Source organism: Solanum dulcamara, chromosome 5 (genome assembly GCF_947179165.1).
Source record: "Solanum dulcamara chromosome 5, daSolDulc1.2, whole genome shotgun sequence".
Classification (NCBI taxonomy): domain Eukaryota; kingdom Viridiplantae; phylum Streptophyta; class Magnoliopsida; order Solanales; family Solanaceae; genus Solanum; species Solanum dulcamara.
In genome coordinates, this window is record NC_077241.1 from 72,343,962 (window position 1) to 72,362,826 (window position 18,865).

The 18,865-nt window shown below is 31.3% G+C and overlaps 1 protein-coding gene across 1 annotated transcript; it reads right to left on the reverse strand.

Annotated features, from left to right (window-relative positions):
- Positions 1 to 1,477: 1,477 nt before the first annotated feature.
- Positions 1,478 to 3,437, reverse strand: LOC129889666 (premnaspirodiene oxygenase-like). The gene is made up of 2 exons (XM_055965068.1): positions 2,443 to 3,437; positions 1,478 to 2,224 (listed from the first exon to the last, which is right to left on the reverse strand). The coding sequence occupies exons 1-2, from the start codon at positions 3,346 to 3,348 to the stop codon at positions 1,604 to 1,606; spliced, it is 1,527 nt and encodes a 508-aa protein (XP_055821043.1). The 5' UTR covers positions 3,349 to 3,437; the 3' UTR covers positions 1,478 to 1,603.
- Positions 3,438 to 18,865: the final 15,428 nt, after the last annotated feature.

The window sequence follows — 18,865 nt, forward strand, 5'->3', positions numbered from 1 at the left end:
ATTATCACAATGAGGAAGATTACAAGGCAATTTCTAGCTGCTGAATGTTTCTACATTAGAATATTGTGTCAAAGTTATCTCATTTTCCAAACTTTTGCAACAAAGGCATATTTTATGTGCAATAGGTAGATTGATAGATATATTTCAGGGATTATATCTGATTAAATAAGTTCACCTTCATATTCATACATCTTTTATCAATATATTTTGCCAACTACAAGATTTGAGTGATTTTAGATCATCTAAATTTTAAATTGCATGTATTTGATGTCAAAATCACATAATAATTTCCTCTTCAATAGATGAATTTAAGAATATGTTTGTTTTTGTGTGTGTGTGTACCTGTAGATGTATATAAAAAGTAATCTCTCTTCACTTGATCGTGAATACACCTATTGAAATTAAAGATATTGAATGCTTAAGTTTGAAGAATGTGCTTCTCAGCAATTGATATATGCCATGATACATAAACGTGCCATTTAACTTGGCTTCAACTTTAACTTTTAACTTTAATTTGGGTGTGTATGAGTAAATGAAAATTGAACAAGTAGACACACATCCTACGTGAAATAATACACATAGGGCGTCATGTAGGATGCGAATTGCTAGGTAGGATGAATAAAACAATGCCACATTGAAGATTAGAAGAGAAAGTAAAAGGTGGATAAAACAAAAGAATCTGATTAAAATGCCAGCAAAGCTCAAGAAAGGGTGGATCACCTTTTGTTACTACTGCAGCTTAAGGTGTCATGGTTCAAACAGTGGTATTAAAAATGGTTATTTGTGCACTTCACCCTTCATACCAGTGTATATATTATTTATGTTGGGTATCATGAAAACACGTTCACCTGAAAATCACTGTCGATCACAGTCCTAAGAATTTTGAGTTTACGAAGTTGCATATTCTCTACTTGTTTACTCTAGCTAGTTATGTATGAATTAACTAATGCTAGTATTAGAATTCAAGATGTAAGTTGCTGTGGTGTAGTGGTTATCAAGTTTGTCTTGCACACTAAAGGTCCCCAGTCCGATCCTGGGCAGCAATATTTAGGGTGTGTTCGGTATAAAGGAAAATGTTTTCTTGGAAAATATTTTCTAGAAAAGTATTGTGGAATTGCTTCATGTTCATGGTATAATGCAGCGTTCGTTGGGACTAAGGATAGTCTAAAAGAAGACATGGGAGCTTTACGAAACCCTCTAGATGTTGCAGACAAGATTAATGCTCTTTTCATTCAGATGACACAATAAGGTCTGGACTAGGCACCAGATGACAGATATTAAAGGTGCAGTTCCGTCCTTTAACACTCTCTTCTCCGCCCCTTTCCCTTTTAGCTTTTTTCTTAAATATCTAGATATGAATTAAGAATTCATGTTCATGCTTTCCAGCAAATTTGCTTGAGGTTTGCAAACAGAGAAAGACCATTGCTTGAGGTTTTAGGAGTAAATTGCTTCTTTAAAGCATTGAAAATAATATGTATTGTAGAAAGATGAAATGGGATTTATTACTTTCTTAGGGGATACACTTAGAAAGATGAAATGGAACTTTGCACAGAGTCTGAATAAGAAAGAAAGCATCATAAAACTATGATAATGATATTTTGTGTCAATATTGAGACAAATCATGTGGAATGGCAATCAAGTGAAGATCATTCTTCCTAGCTGCAGATATTCCAAGTGTTTCAGACATATCCAGATCCTTGGGTTGTAGTCCATAAGGAAGTTGCCAATCGAAGTGGTAAAGCAACTGTGCTAGCGGATACACAACATTAGCTAAACCAAAATGCATTCCTGGACACATCCTGCTTCCTGCACCAAATGGAATAAATTGAAAATGTTTTCCATTAGAATCCACACAACTGTTTTCAAATCTCTCTGGCACAAAATTTTCAGGGTCGTCCCAACTTTCAGGATCTCTTGCAATAGCCCAACCATTAACTATCACTTTGGCTTTAAAAGGAATAGTGTATCCATCAATTTTGGTTTCCTCCCTGCATTCTCTAGGGCCTAATAGAGGAGATGCAGGGTGTAACCGCATTGTTTCTTTAATCACTAACTTCAGATACTTCAACTCTTCGAGATCATTTTCATCCAAATCTTTCTTCCCTTTACAGGCCCATCTCACTTCTGCCTGTGCTTTGGCCATGGCATTCGGGTTCCTCATCAGTTCAGACAACGCCCATTGTACTGTTGTTGATGTAGTTTCAGTTCCGCCAAAGAACATGTCCTACAACATTGAAGTTCAGCTATTTAATATATGATTTTGCAAAATGATGGAACTAATAAAAGCTACCACTTGAGGTAGCTACGAACTTAAGAAAACCTTTGTACATCCCATTTTATGTAACTTTATGTGGCACTCTTTTCTTTGATGTGCACAATAAGCGTAAACATGAACAAGACTCTAAATGAATGATTATTTTGATGATATAGAACCAAACTTACTAGAATGACTGCTTTGATGTTGTCATTTGTAATTGGAAATCGAAGTTCACCATTCTCCATAACTCTGAGTAAAACGTCAATCAAATCATCACCCCCAAACTCGCCATTTCCCTCTTTCCCATTAGCTTGTTGGCCCTCTTTATGTTCATTAATAATTTTCTCCAATATTACATCAATCTTCTTATGCATACTCATCAATCTGCTTCTCATTCCACTAATTTCATGAAGTAATGTCCAAGAAGGAAAGAAATCAGCCACATCAAATCCACCTGATAAGGCTAGTACTTCCGTCATGATCATCAACAAATTATCTCTATCATCCCATACTTTTCCAAAAGCTGATCTACATATAACAGAGCTAGTAAGTCTTAGAACCTTTTGAGTCATGTTAAGCTCAACATTTGGCGTGGAACGAATTGATGCAACAAGATTATGAATTTCATCTTGTCGAATTAAGCTGAACGACTTGACCATCTTTGCACTGAGTAGCTCTGAGATACATATTTTGCGCATCTGTTTCCAGTAATCACCATATTTTGCAAATATAATGTCTTTTTGATGATAAAAGACTATATCAGACACCATAAGTTTTGGCCTTGCTGCAAAAGAAAGGTCATGAACTTTTAGAAATTGTTTTGCCATATGAGGAGATGATACAACAACTGCATGAATTTCTCCCAGCTGCAGGTGCATTAGTGGCCCATATTTTCTGGATAAATTTCTAAGAGCATGATGTGGAAGTGCTCCAGTAAGGTGATGCAAGCTTCCAATAAGAGGCAATTTCCATGGACCTGGTGGCAATAACCTTTGGTTAGTTTTTATCGATTTTCTAACGAAAAGAATTAAGAGGAGGAAAAAGAAAAGCAAGAATAAAACTGAATTGAAATGGAAGTGCAGAATCTCCATATTTTTACACTGAGGAGGAAGACAAAGAAAAGTTTTATTGGATACTTGTATACAAGTTAGGTAGTTATAAATCCCACATTGGTCGACAATTTTCCCCTTAAGAACTAAGCTTTTAAAGTTAAGTTAAACTCAGCTATTATATATTGGGAAATTTACATAAATGTACTACATTAAAAAAATATTTACCATTTATAGCAATAATATTTTTTTTCATTGAACAATTATAATACAATTTTAATACATATTAGCGAGAATAATTTATAAAACTCATATAAAACAAGTTTTATTCATGGATACTTTATTTATCACATATTTTAATACACTTATAATACATTGTGTCAATTTCTTACCAAACAAGTATAATATATTTTAAAACACTTATAATACATTTATATTGCATGCATAATTCACTTTTAATACATAGTAGATATATCATAATATTGCTATATATTGCTATAAATGATAATAAATAAAAAATATCGCTAAAATCAGTAATTATTTATTAAAAAGTTTTTTCCTAGTAATTTTTCCTTATATATTTACATGACATTAGGGTCAAGGTCATCCTTGTTTGGACTCCCAATCTGCTCTTCAGTTGGGCCTAGATGTGAAGGGGATGGTAGAGTGGGCCAAAATCTCAAATTGATTGGGAAATGAATTAATGATCTGTTTATATGAATTTAAATAATTCTTCCAGCTAGTCTTGAAGTTAGATTAGATCCAAGTGCTATATCTTTACTTATACCTTAAGTTTGCTAATTGATTAAATGTGCTATATCTCTACGAATACCTTAAGTTTGCTAATTGATTAAATAAGTTAACTATTATATTCCCAGATCTTTTACCAATATATTTTGCCATCTACAAGATCAAATGATTTGACATCATCTAAATATAAATTGCTCGTATTTGGTGTCAAAAGTCACAGAATAGTTTCCTAAGTAGTTTAATTTTATGTCTTTTTACGAGAGATTTTTATTTTTAAGTAGTAAATATGTTTGTTTTTGTTTGTGCACCTATAGATATATGGGTGAACTATAGTCTCCAGTTCGATCCTGGGCAGCAACATTACTTTTCTCTTTTTTTAGTATTATATATAGTGTATGGACAAATAAAAATGAGCGTAGATCACGAGGGAAGGAGGCGTACATCACCCAGTAAAAAAATGTCTAATAATTATGTCATTGGGAATAAGGGTATGTTTCTTTTGCTTTTATCTTTTATTGTATAAGTCACAATTATTTAACAAGCATCAAGGTCGGCGGGTCCACATACTAAATGTTACAATTATTTAACAAGCACCACGGTCGATGGGTCCACATGCTAAATGTGTTGATGATTCAATTGTTAATTTCAGAGCAAGTAGTAAAAGATTTCAAAGAGATACTAGTACGTTGAGGAACTTTCAAACATAGTTAAGACAAGAAACATAATTAGGTAAAATAGTTATAATTTGTTTAATTATGATTTGTATCTACATGTTAAAAGGGGATAGAGGCAAATGAGATTGGAAGAGGGAGGAGAGAGGATAGAAGCGAATTGTATTCGTATATCTGCTGGATAATTATATATGTATAATTAAAATGTATATGTATTAATGAATACAATTATAATTTATATCTGAATACAATTTGTATCAATGAATAAATTGTATCATCGCATACAGTTATATCAAATATTATATTAAGTTAAACATTTGTATTTGTATAATGGATTGATATTATATTATTTGTATCAATGTTGTAACAATTGTAATGTTTTATTAGCAAATATATGTGTATTTGTATTTTGTATCATTGAAAAGGATTTGTATAGTTGACACTTATCATTTGTATTTGTATAATTAATTGTTAACATTTGTATCTGTATAATTAATTGTCATCATTTGTATTTGTATTTAGAAAGAGGAGGCAGAGAGAGGTGAGAGAGAGATAAGGGTAGGGAGAGGAGAGAGGCGAGGGAGAGATGGAAGAGAGAGAGGAGAGAGGCGAACTAGAGTACAGAGAAAGAGAGAGGTGAGGGAAAGAGGGAGAAACGAGAGCAAAAATAGCTACAAAATTCTAACTATAGCTATAAATTGTAATTCTTTCAAACTATAGCAGTGAATTGTAAATACATATCATATGTTGCCTAATTACGTAATTTTCTCTAATATGTTTTAGTTTAGCATAATACGTAACTAGCATCTCACATGAATTGTTACATAATATAGGTGTATAATTGATCATTATAATAGTTTATGTACGTATTCAACTTTTCGGAAAAAGCTGAAAATGAATTTTATGTAACGTGCGGATGAGTCACTTATCAGTATTTCGTCTCGTACCCCAGTATACATGTCGATACGCAAAAAGAGCTAAAAACAATCAGACAATGAGTAGATCAATCAAATTATTTAATGTGTCATATTTTGCCAGTAGGTAGCTTGTAGCCACTACAAATCTATTGACTAAAGGGATCAATCAAAATTATTTAATGTGTCATATTTTGCGGGTACGTAGCTTGTAGCCACTACAAATTTAGAGGCCGTTTGGATGGGCTTTAAGTTGGTCAAAATCAATTTAAAGTTTTTTTTTAGTTTTTGGACGTGTTTGTCTAATACTAATTTTAAGCCATAAAGTTCTTAAAGCCAGTCAAAAATGAAAAGTTAGGATTCCTAATTTATTTTTTCTTAAGTGCTTAAAGTCATTTTCTTTGATCATGGAAATTGCTTTATATCTTTTATATTTTAACTAAATTTCCAAATTACCCTTTTTATTCTTTTAACCCTAAAATTCACATTATTTTCCTCATTTAAGCACTTTTATCCAAACACTCAACTGCTTATTTATAAAAATAACTTTCAGCACTTCAAAATTCTAAAAGCACTTCATACATAAAAGATATTTTTTTAAGCCCATCCAAACGGACTCCTATTCACTAAAGGGATCAATCAAAATTATTTAATGTCATATTTTGCCGGTAGGTAGCTTGTAGCCACTACAAATCTATTCACTAAAGGGATAAATCAAAATTATTTAATATCTAATGGTTTTGAGTATTGAGCCTTTTTATTTCATAAAAGACTCATCCCATAAATTTTAATGGGTGTTTTAGACTATTCGATAACTATGATTATTTAATTGAGGGGTGAATTTAGATAACTTATTTAATTAATTGGCTAAAGTGATAATATATTTAATATCCTGTATCACTTATTCCATATTTATTAAAATAGTTAGTAGAGCTATCATTTTTAGTATTTGATTAATTTGAGAAAGAAAAATAAAAGAAGAAAAATAGAACAAGAGGACGAGAGACTTCACTTCGGCGGAAACAAAAACAAAGAGAAAGTCAAGTGAGGCAGGTAAGTTAATTCTGTGCAAGTTTTATGTAGGAGCATAGGGTACTATTGATGAATGAATAATGAAAAGATTGATGAATATATATATATATATATAATGTCATCACGTGTTGAACAGACAGAAGGAGGAAAATTGAATTGGAAGATGCTATTCACGAGGGTCCTTGTCCATTTTGATTTTGTCTTTTCTTGAGGGCTTCATAATTTGTCTTACTTTTCTTATTATTGTTACATTATGATTTAAGTTGGTATATTAAGATAGAAAATTAAATATTAAATGTACTTTATTATATGATTATCACCATATCTATGGTATTGAAGGGATTTAAAGTTAATTCTAGGCTTGAGATTTAGGTAATTAATTAATTATAGATTTTAGGATGAGTTTTTGGGTCTAAACTAGACATATAAATAATATTGATGTTTACGGACTAATTTACTTATAAATATTATATATTTGGTAGATTGGAAACAGTCTGAGGCATTGAAGAAAGGAAGGACATTGGTAGATTAGCTTGCTTTACTTCGATTCTTCGGTTAAGGTAGGTTATGGTTTTATTCTATATCATAGATAGACTCTTAATAGTGATTGATATTCATTGGGTAATGTGTGAAGTTTACTATGCATTTAATGGTTGTGGTTCGGATGGTTGATATGTTGTTGTGATTGGTCTGAAATTTTGAGGCCATGAAATCCACAATCTTGAACTTGTCCTATCAAAAATGGTGCCTTGAATATAGAAGGTTTGATGAAATATTATTAATGAAGTGGAATGTAATAATAAAGAATGATAAAGTAATTATATTTGGATCGGGTGTCACGTTCCGACACGATATATTTGGATCGGGTGTCACATTCTGACACGATATATTTGGATCGGGTATCACGTTCCGACACAGTATATTGGGATCGGGTGTCACGTTCGGCACGACAATATTAAAGAAAAACAATCAAAATGACTTAATACTACCCAATCTCCAAAACTCATTTTTCAAAAGAGTGTGATGTGGAGGCTCGAGTCCTCATTTGTGATCTTGATATTATTGACTGATTATGTAATTGTTCATTGCGTTAACACTTGATCTTGATCTTGTTGGTTGACATATGTTAAGTGCTATTGTTGATTTTCCACTATTACTTTATGTTATATTGATTTCTATTTTGAGTCGGCCGATGATACGTACTCAGTACATGTTGTCCTGTACTGACCCCTACTTGTATCTTTTCTTGTTTTATTTTGTCGAGTGCAGCGAGTGTTCCACCGACTTCGACTCGACCTCAGCTCCAGTCAGTCTCAAGATCATCGGATTTCAGGGTAAGCTATCCTTCTAGCTCGTGATGGATTCTCTCGGTTATGGCATGGTGTCTTTAGTTTTCGGACACATTTTGTTATTTGTTTATTCAGGTGTTTGATATTTCCAGATTTAGTTTTAGAATTTAAATGCGCTTCATGTGATGACTTTCAGATTTTGGGGAACGTCAAGTAATAGATTTTAGTGGCTTTTGTTATTTCTGACTTTAATAAGATTGAGCTTCCGCAATATTGTCGTGATTTATAAGTTGAATCGTTAATGTAAGTTGGAGTTTGTATCGTTGGTTCTCCCACCTAAGAGGTTAAGTGTAGGTGCCACTCACGGCCCATTTTGGATTGTGACACATATTTTGCCGGTAGGTAGCTTGTAGCCACTACAAATCTATTCACTAAAGGGATCATTGGTAGCGGAAGAAAAAATTAGTTATTTATGTATTAATTTTAAAATAATTTATATAACATAACGTATGTAAATAGATAAAAAAAAAAGTTATTTAGTTTTATTCATCTTCCTATTTCCTTTTGCTTGCTCTCTGAAGTGAGCTCTTAATAAAACTGAGAGGTAGTAAAATGACAAATCCAGCGCATTCCACAAATAGAAATGGTAAAACATGTGTCATGAAAAAAGGGAACCCAATTATTGAAAAAACAAATATCAAAAAAAAACCAAAAAGTGGTATTATTTTAGAAATACCCTTGGTAGTACCATTAAAATTTCACTTATTAAATAGTAAATTATTAAAAAAAAATTGGATTTCTTTAGCTTACTAAGAAGCAGGGCTGTTAAGAAAATTATTTCTTTTGTTCCTAATTCATTTGTTTTATTGGCATGCAAAGGATAATTTGTTTGATGGTATATTCATTGTAAAATTGTAATTGTTTACGAAATGAGGAAGAAGCACCTAATAAAAATCGATCGAGAGAACTTGTTAATGAATTAAGAGCTCAGGTATCTTTCATTTTCTCTATCTTTTGCTTTGTGTGTTAAAATAAATATAAATACAAGAGATGTTATGAAGGTGGATTGTCCATCTTGTGAAGGTGGATTGTCCACCTTATGAAAGTGGATTGCATGAAGGTGGATTGTCCACCTTATGAAAATGGATTGCCCACCTTGTAGACATCATTTTCACATTGTTCTTTTCATTCCTATAAAAGTCATGTCTTGGCATTATAATATGATGAACAAGAATAACAACTTCATCTTCCTCTCTCATCTTCATATTTCCTACTTCTTGAATTGTGAAGTTATTTAATATTTTGTTTCTCTATTCTCCTCCTACTTACTCTGAAATAGTTTGCCACAATAATTTTTATAACAAGAGATAGATTTAGACTATATAATTTTTTCAATGCACGAGTGGTTAAAGAGCTCTTTATAGTGGCGAAAAGAAGTTGAATGGTATATATTGTTTAATTCTTTCATATTTATTTTCCTCTCTAATATATAGTGTCAGATTTTATGACAACTAATTTTTAAAAAAGTGCAACAAAACGTGTGTTAGCACGTTTATCCCAAACTACTTAATAAGTTATAAAGTTTGTGTTTTAAATGGTACATATAATACTATTGAACTTTCTCTGTACTATAAAGAAAAATTAATACATTTTTTTAAAAAAAGAAGCAATAATTTGTGTAAGTTGAAGTAATATATATATATATATATATATATATATATATATATATATATATATATCAACAATTTAAAATTATTTTAACAATTCAACTTTTAATTTTGTTGCTTTTGGTATTGAACTTCATCATGTTGGGAAATTGTGGACTAACACGAAAATATACAACAATAATAACAATCCAGTGAAATCTCACAACGTGTGTTTGGGGAGGGTAGAGTGTACGCAGACCTTACTCCTATCAAAGTAGGACGGTTGTTTCTTGGAGACCCTCGGCTCAATAAAAGCATAAAAAAATGTCAGATAAGGCTAAGAAATTAAAAGCGATAGAAAAATTAGTGTATTCATTTTCCTTTAGCTTGTAGTGTCTTGACTATTTTTTATTGAGAAATTGCACTCTCCCACCAATATCAATATGGCAATATCTGAGTAGCTGCATTCTCCCACAAGATTATTCTCCACCAAGGTTAAGGCAAATGGGAAAAAATCTTAACTAGTCAAAAATTGTGATTTAACACGAAAATATATATGGTCAAAATAGTAGAAATAAAATGAAAATAATGACACCAAAATTTTTACGTGAAAATCCTTTTAAATAAAGGAAAAAACATGGGCCAAGAGGAGCAACTGATATCAGTATAGTAAGAAATTTTACACAATGTAATCACGAGTACAATAGTCAAAATGACTATTACACACTCAAAAGGAATAACACTCTTTTGATCTACCACCTTACTAAAATATCGTTCACACTCTATTTTTTTCACAGATTATTTTCTTATATATATATATATAGTCTATAGAAACCTCACAACTCTCTAAATAATTTTTTCTCTCTGTGAATTGGTGTGTATAATCAATGAGCTGAAACTCTTATTTATAGGAGTGAAGAAACTCTTCTTCGTGTATGAAAGTTGGTCGGCGCCAACTTTCACCAAACTTGACCATTTTCTTTGACTAATAAAAAGGAGAAGTAAATTTGCAAATAAATTGCAAATTGCTGAAAAATGGGCAGCAATATTTGACTAAGAAAGAAGGGGGGACCCTACAAATTTCTCCCTCCAGTCTCATTCACTAGAATGAGGTATCTTCGTCTTATCAGAGATAACTCATGCCAACAAGTTCTTTGCACAATTTGAACTTGTCCCTTATTACCACTTTGGTCAGCATATATGTACGATTTTCATTTGTGGATATCTTTTCAACCTGCATAAATTTGTCTTCTATCTTTTCTCGAATTCAGTAATATCTCACGTCTATGTGTTTCGTCTTTGCATGGTACATAAAGCTCTTGCTCAAGTTTATTACACTTTGATTTTCACAATAAACGACATACTCCTTCTGATACAAGCGAAGCTCTTCAAAAATAGTTTGAGCCATATCATCTCCTTGCCAGCTTCAGTAGCCGCAATCTACTCAGCTTCAGTTATAGATAGTCACACTTCTGCAACTTCAACTGCCATGATATAGCTCTCCCTGAAAAAGTAAACAAATATCCAGTAGTGGATTTTCTTTTATCAAGGTCACCTGCCATATCAGCATCTGTATAGCCCTTCAAGATTGGATTTGATCCTTCAAAAGCACAAATATTTATCTGAGCTTCCTCTCAGATACTTGAGTATCCACTTTACAACTTTCTAATGTTGTTTTTCTGGATTATCGAGAAATCTGCTGACAACACCAACTGCGTGAGCAATATCAGGTCTAGTGCATACCATTGCATATATTAAACTTTCGATGACGAAGGAATATGAAATTTTGGTCATGCTCTCTTTTTCCTCCTTAGCTGTAGGGTACATTTTCTTGCTCAACTACATATGACCAGCAAGAGGTGTGCTAACAGACTTACCATTCTTCATGTTGAAGTGCTCTAGTACACATTCAATTTACTTCTCTTGTGAAAAATAAATCTTCATTTCATCTCTGAGACGAGTAATCCTTGTTGACACCTAATTTGACCCTTCACAATATAAATTAGTTACCGAGTTTCTTCAATTTTGAACAATTTGAAATAATTACTTTAAAAAATCCAAAAATATTTTCAAGTTATTTTTAAGTATATTTGCCATTTTTATAATTTTTAAATGATTTATATAGTTTTATATAATTATTCGTATAATTATAATTATTTACATAATTATTAGCTTTTATAAATATTTAAAAATGATCTCAAAAATATTTTAATTTTAGTAATTATTTCATAAATTAGTAGCTTATATTTTTGAATTAATTATTTTATAATTGGGTTAATTATTTTATTTTGTTATAATTAAGAAGCTCGCTAATTAATTGATATTAATTCATCCTATTTAATTTTTTTTAGCCAAATTCATTAATTAAATTTATTTTGGCTAAATTCTTAATTCAATTGCCTATAATTAGAACAATTTGGCTATCTTTTCAATTACAAATCTAACCAGATTTTGACTCTTTTTTAAATTCTTATAGTCATTTTTATAACCATTTTTAATAGATAAAATTACCTATTTACACATGTTATATTACCATATTTATTAATATTCTCTACCATTTGTAAAAATCTCAAAAATCCCTCTTTTTTTAACTCTCTCTCCATCTCACAGATACATCACATTTAACTTCTCTCAACTATCCTTAATTCGCCTAATTTCAAGGTTGAGCTTCAGCAGTTTATTTTTTTGAATTTCAGTCCAATTATTACTCAATTTCAAACTTCTAAGTAAGGTATATTCAAGTTTTTCCTTATCTGAAATCTCACTTTAATCTCACTTCATTCGATTTCCATTTCTTCTGTAATTTTTTATTGTTTTTACTCTTATTGTTCACTGATACATATGAAATCCGTTCCATCTTTTAGTATTGGTCTCACACAGTTGAATAAAAATTAAGAAATTTTTGTTTCATCGGGTTCTGATTCATCTGGGAAAGGATACCACGAGGTTAGATCTAAACATCATAATGATCCAGTAGTTATGGATAAGTTACGTGCGAAATTGAAGTCAAAATCTTCAGTTCAATATGCACCAAAAGAAGTAGAGAAAAATATTGAAGGGGTTACAACACGCCATAATCTCATAAAGGTATGAGTTCATCAACGCTGTGTTCTGTTTTTCTTTTATAAATCTTGATTTTTCTGATACATTTCAATGTACCTTTCTTAATGTTCCCATTTTGATACTTAAGCTTTTGATATGGTTTTGTTATTGTTGTTCTGATACATAAGGTCTAATATTTTTTTATAATTTTCTGATACATCAAGTACTAATCAAGATACATAAGGCGTTTATGACTTTTGCATTATTTACGATGCATTAATTTTTGTTTTTTCTATTATTTTTGAAACCTAAAGGCAAAAAAAGTGTCTTATATCAATATACATAAGCTCTATATGTATAATGATTAGCCATGCATCTGATTCATAAGGTCACTTTTGTATCATTTATTCTAATGTATTATATCAGATGTACAATGTATCAAGTTCAAGTTGTATTTAATCATTTTTCCTATTAATGCAGGGACTAAAATACGTCATCAAAAAGATCCTTTCCCACTCTTTGAGATTCGACACTGCATATACGGCTAATTTTATTGATGATTTCAAATCATCAATAGGTGAAGAAGCTATACAGTTATTTAGGCAAACCATCTTTAGTCACTACCTAAATATGCCAAAGTATAATTTTCAAGGGCAAATCATCAAATACTTTTTACTTCTTGAGGTAGAGAAAAAAACAAAGAGGAATTGCACATTCGTCACGTGCAGGGTAATATACTCTAATTCACAATCAAGGAATTTGCTATTATTATTGATTTGCGATATACCAGTAATATCAATGAATTTCGATACCTGAATGCACCAACAAGTAGATTGTTGTCTAGATATTTTCCTGGTGTAAAAAATGAGGTAAACAAAGGACGTTTCATTCAGCGTTTTTTGATTGAAGGATGGGAAACCAATGAAGACGCTATTCAGATGGTCATTCTCTACTTCATCCACACTTTTGTTTTTTTTCAACTAGGTGATTCACCTATTTCTGTTGATGATTTTAAGATGGTAGAGAATGGTAGATATGAGCAATTCCCATAGGGTAAAATAGCATTTTCCAAATTGATGAAAGGAATGAGGTATGAGTTTTCTACTACCAAACAAATGTATCGTTTGGGCGACATGTCATACGCTCTAAATGCATGGATCTACGAATGTGCATCTCAGGTCCCTTCTGAAATTGCCGTAAGAGTGGGTAATAAAATTCCCAAAATTATTAATTGGCGTGTTGTTGCGGTCAATCCCAAATTTGAGACATTCATGTCTAGCATTTTTAATGAGGTATATTTCATGAAATTATTTTCATACTTATATCAAATGTATATACCATTTGCTGCTTATTAAATGTAGTTTAAGATTATTCATTTTTCAATTATACACTAACTCAGTATACATAACATTTATGATACATTCAATAGTCTTTGTTCTGATACATAAGATTCTTGTCATGAACTGATGATTCATAATGATACATGTTTTTATTTTTTCTGCTTTTACTCAAATTTTTTAGTATCCATGCTCCAATATTGTGCCAACTCAAGATGAAATGGAATCACTTGTCATTCCTGGCAGTGGACATACTACTGAAGCTACTACATTAGCTGCCAAGGTCAAATTTACAGAACCTCAAGAACTTTCTGGATTTGAGGACTTTTCAACAAAACCACCCTCAAAATTGTTAAGAATATCTGGTCATGTTGCTGATACATCTTCTCCACCTCCTCCTAAAAGAAGGAAGACTACTCCTGGTAAAAAAAATCATTCAAGTAGCAATAGCTAACATACACAAGAATGTCATACCACCAAAGCCATCAAAAAAACTTGTTTCTACTGCTACAGAACCAGCGACAAAGTTAGTGGTAGGCGGTGAATCTTCTAGTCATTCTGAGCAAATTATTCATGTGGAATTCAAAGCATTAAAGAAGTCTATAAAAAATACGTAAGTTATTACTATAAGATTTAAGACACACAATATACTTCTAATAAGTTGATACATTCTGATTTTTCATATTATTGTATTAAGGTTGACCGAAAGTTCAAGCGGCTAGAGAATAAAATTGATTCAAATCTTACCGATCTCTTGAAAGTCATTGACAATATAGTGCACCACATGACTGACACATCATCTTCAATTAAAAAAGATGATTTTGTTCAACCATTCCATGTGGTGGAAGAACAACAAGCACCTATTGTATTAGAGGAGCACGATGATCCAAATAAATCTGATTCCCCCCTAGCAAATGACCAATCTCATGTCCAGGAAGATATTAAGGTAGATACATCATGTAATTATTGATATTTCTATTTTGATATACTTTTAAACTACTGGATACATTTCATTTTCATATATCAGATCTTTAATTTTTATTGTAATTGTCATTCTCATAATTACATGTTATTATAATTGTAGGATGCAGAACCATCCAAGATAATACAAGAAATGAATGATGTATTAGAATATTACATTGTATCAGATGCTGCAGAATCTCTTCAACAATATGTTTCTACTAATACATTAAAGGTAATGTATCATAACCAAAGTTATAACCAATCTGATGCTACATAACTCTTGTATCTGCTAAACCTATGATGCTATATAGATATTGATATATTTCATTTTTATATATCATAAGTAAATGTTATTATATTTGCAGGAAGCAGAACCATCCAACACGATATAAGAGGTGAATGATGTATCAGAACACCACATTGTATCAGATGCTGCAGATCTCTTCAATAACATATTTCTAAAGATACATTAAAGGTAATGTACCAGAACCAAAGGTATTAAAGGTAATGTATCATTTCATAGTCATTTTCTTAAATAATTATTATTATTACATTTGTAGGAACCAGAACCATCCAATATTCCATAATAATTAGAGGATGTATCAGCACACCACATGGAATCAGCTAGAGCAGATTCTTTTCAAGTGAATGTTGATTCTGATACATTAAAGGTAATGTATCTGATCAATTCTTATGATACATTCAACATTAATAAGTTTAGTATTGACGTTATACATTTAATTTAGAATAATACCATGAAAGATGCAAGAAAGACTGTTGATAATACTAATCAAGTTGAAGAGCATGTTGAGCAGATTGATAAAGAAAAAATCAATCCAAGTGCATCGATAATATTCCTCAATTGTATCTGATTCATTAAATTTAGTAAAGTTTATTATACTAAAGTCATTATATTTTTATAATTCTTAAAAAATAGGAATCCACTACTTCAACCTCGATATTGTCCGAAACTCAAGATGTGATAGATGCTCTAATATACGGACTTTCAGTACCGGTCATGCCATAGACTTCTGTTAGTCATGAACATGTAGTTCAGGCTATGTCTACTACGTGATAGCCAGCTACCTACCACTCTTCCAATGATATTGCCAGATAATGCGAAGACATTTCTTCTAAGAAGTAGGCTCTCTTCTAAGATCTTACAATCACCGTATCTAACAATATTTGGGTCGAGTGAAAAGGGTAAGAAAAAAATGACTATTATTAGGTATCAAACACACCCCTTTGAAGATTTTGGCATATGATATAGTCCCCTAACTGAGCTTATCACCGACTACTCCCAATGGTTATATAAATGACTATTAAAATCACATGCCAACAAGTAAGTATGATACTTATAACTTATATCAATACAAGTTGTTTATTGTACATGTACTGTCATTTTAATATAAGTTTTCATTCTGAAAACCAAAGGAGGAACACTACAGATCCAAGTGCTCTACATTCGGGTTTGAAAAAATAAACTTTGTAGTGGCATTTTCTCAAGATAAGAACTGGTTCTACCTTATGTCACAATCGAAAAAATGTTGGAATGATGAGGTAATCATTTCTTGATACAGCAACTGTTACGTGTCAAACACAATGTCTGATACATAAATACTATGAATCAGATACATCTATTACAGAATTTTCTGCTCTGTTTAGTAACTATGTATCAGTTTGTAAACTAATACTTTCTTAAAATGTGCAGTACATCGATGTAATAATTTACTATCTTCAGAAGAAATTGAAGACTCAGTTGGACAATCTGTATCAATATACAACAACAAACTGTATTTTTAAAGTTTTTATCGAATCTGCACACACACGATACTATCACATTCCACCTGACATTTATATCCAAGAAGATATGGCACGGGCCTATGTTATAGCTCATCACGAGATTCTATGAAGAACATAAAAAGAGGTTTCTCAATTCCCGCTGGGTTGCCTTAGTATTTGATAGACGAGGTATACATCTCGGTAAACTGTGATAGGAATTTTCATTAGGTTCTGGTAGTAGTTGTGTTGAAACAGAGGTTAATACGCATCTATGATTCATCATCTAGAAGAAGAAGTAGCAATTCTTCCCCAGAGATTCAAAAGATAGCAGTAATGCTACCTATATACCTTTACGATAGTGATTTTTTTTAGAAGAATGAACGTACTGATTGGTCATCGCTTGATTCATACAAGTCAAATCAACCGGTAACATGCTTGTAGTACATCACCCTTTTACAGTTGAATATATTGAAGGAATTGCGTAACAAAGAAGCAATAGCGTGTGAGTATTAACAAATATGCATATTTAAATCATTAAGATTTTATTTTTATTTTTTTAAAGTTGGGTATTCCTTTCTTTGCAGGAATTGTGGTGTTTTTCTAGCTATTTTTGCTAAATATCTTAGTGATGGAATTTCTATTTCAACTACCGGACTACATGCCGAATACTTTCGTTCAAGATATGCCGCACTACTGTGGAATTATGATTGTCGGAAGGCCAAGGATGGTTATGTTAGTGAAAATGACGATCGAAAAAAATCTAAGAGAGATTTCATCTCTCCTGGTCATGGAGAACTGATGGACGTCGAGTAGTTTTTTTTTGAATTTGATAGTAGTAGAATGTAGAATTTTATTTTTGCACCAACAGTAAATATTTTTTTTTTGGCTATTTAACAATTTAGCAGATATTGTTGAATATAAATTTTGTTGTTTGTATCATAATTCTTTGTATCAGTTACATATCTTTAGGGAATTTTGAAACTGTGATGCATTGTACATATTAAGTGTAAATGAATATTAATTTTTGTTCATGATACATAACCTTTCTAATATGCGGTGCATTGTAACAATGCTTATGTATCAACCCTAAATCAGTCGAATGATCATGTATCAGTTATCAATGTATCAAACTCAAATATAAGATGAAAGTTTATGTATCAGATTCTGAACCAACATTTAAAGATGGAAGGAAGACCTAGATGGACTTAATTAGGAGCATGGGCAACCCCCTTTTTTTAAGCAAAGAGGAAGTCGTGCAAGCAAGCGAAGTGGAATCTATTAGAATAAAAAATAGTGTAACCAGTAGAAGTGACTATGATAAAAGTGCTTTCCAATTTGTCATGTCGTCCCATCCTCCTAACAATTTCCATGTAAGATTATTGATCTAATCAAATAATTTAAAGTTACCATAGTCGTAACTCGTACATATAAGTAGAAATTTATCGCTATAGTCGATATATATGGGTCCCATATTGTATATAGGTACGTTAACAAAACTACATATCAAAGTTATTTTGTCTTAAGAAATTAATATGTACAAATTTGTTAATTTAGAATTTAACGATTTAATATAATTAGAATCTTAAACCTATAACCTTCAAAAATTCTAGCTCTATGTACTCACGAGAAGGAGGAAGAGAAATTAAATAAGATTAAGTAATTTTAAAAGTGAGTTTGTTATATTTGTAGTTTTTGAAAAATTGATAATTAGGGTTATTCTTTATAATCTTTGAAACTCATATTTCAAATTTTAGTTCATTTGGAGTACATTTGGATATTGACTCGTATGTTAGATTGTTGAAATTTGAAGAATAAGTTATATTTAGGCAAATTTTTGTTCTTGCAAAAATGCTTGAAGTTCAGGAAAGAACCACACTTAGATAATGCAAATGAACCACATTTTGTATTCTAAATCCTCTATAACACTCCATGTTGTTACATACAGTTGATAGAAAATACTAAGCAAAACTGATGGCCTAAAGAGTGAAACTAATTTATAACATTAACCGCAAATCGATTTGTAGTCTTAACTTTAAAAACAATTATTCTGCTTTTTTTAAAATAAAAAAAAAAGTAGGAAAAGCTAGAAAAAAGTGAATATTATAGCTAGTGATTTTTCTAAGATGCAAATTT

Excerpts from the sequence above, each read along its gene's own strand:
- LOC129889666 (XM_055965068.1), bottom strand. The coding sequence starts at position 3,348 with ATGGAGATTCTGCACTTCCATTTCAATTCAGTTTTATTCTTGCTTTTC. Across the intron at positions 2,225-2,442 it reads ACATCAAAGCAGTCATTCTA|GACATGTTCTTTGGCGGAAC; the intron begins GTAAGTTTGGTT and ends TCAATGTTGTAG.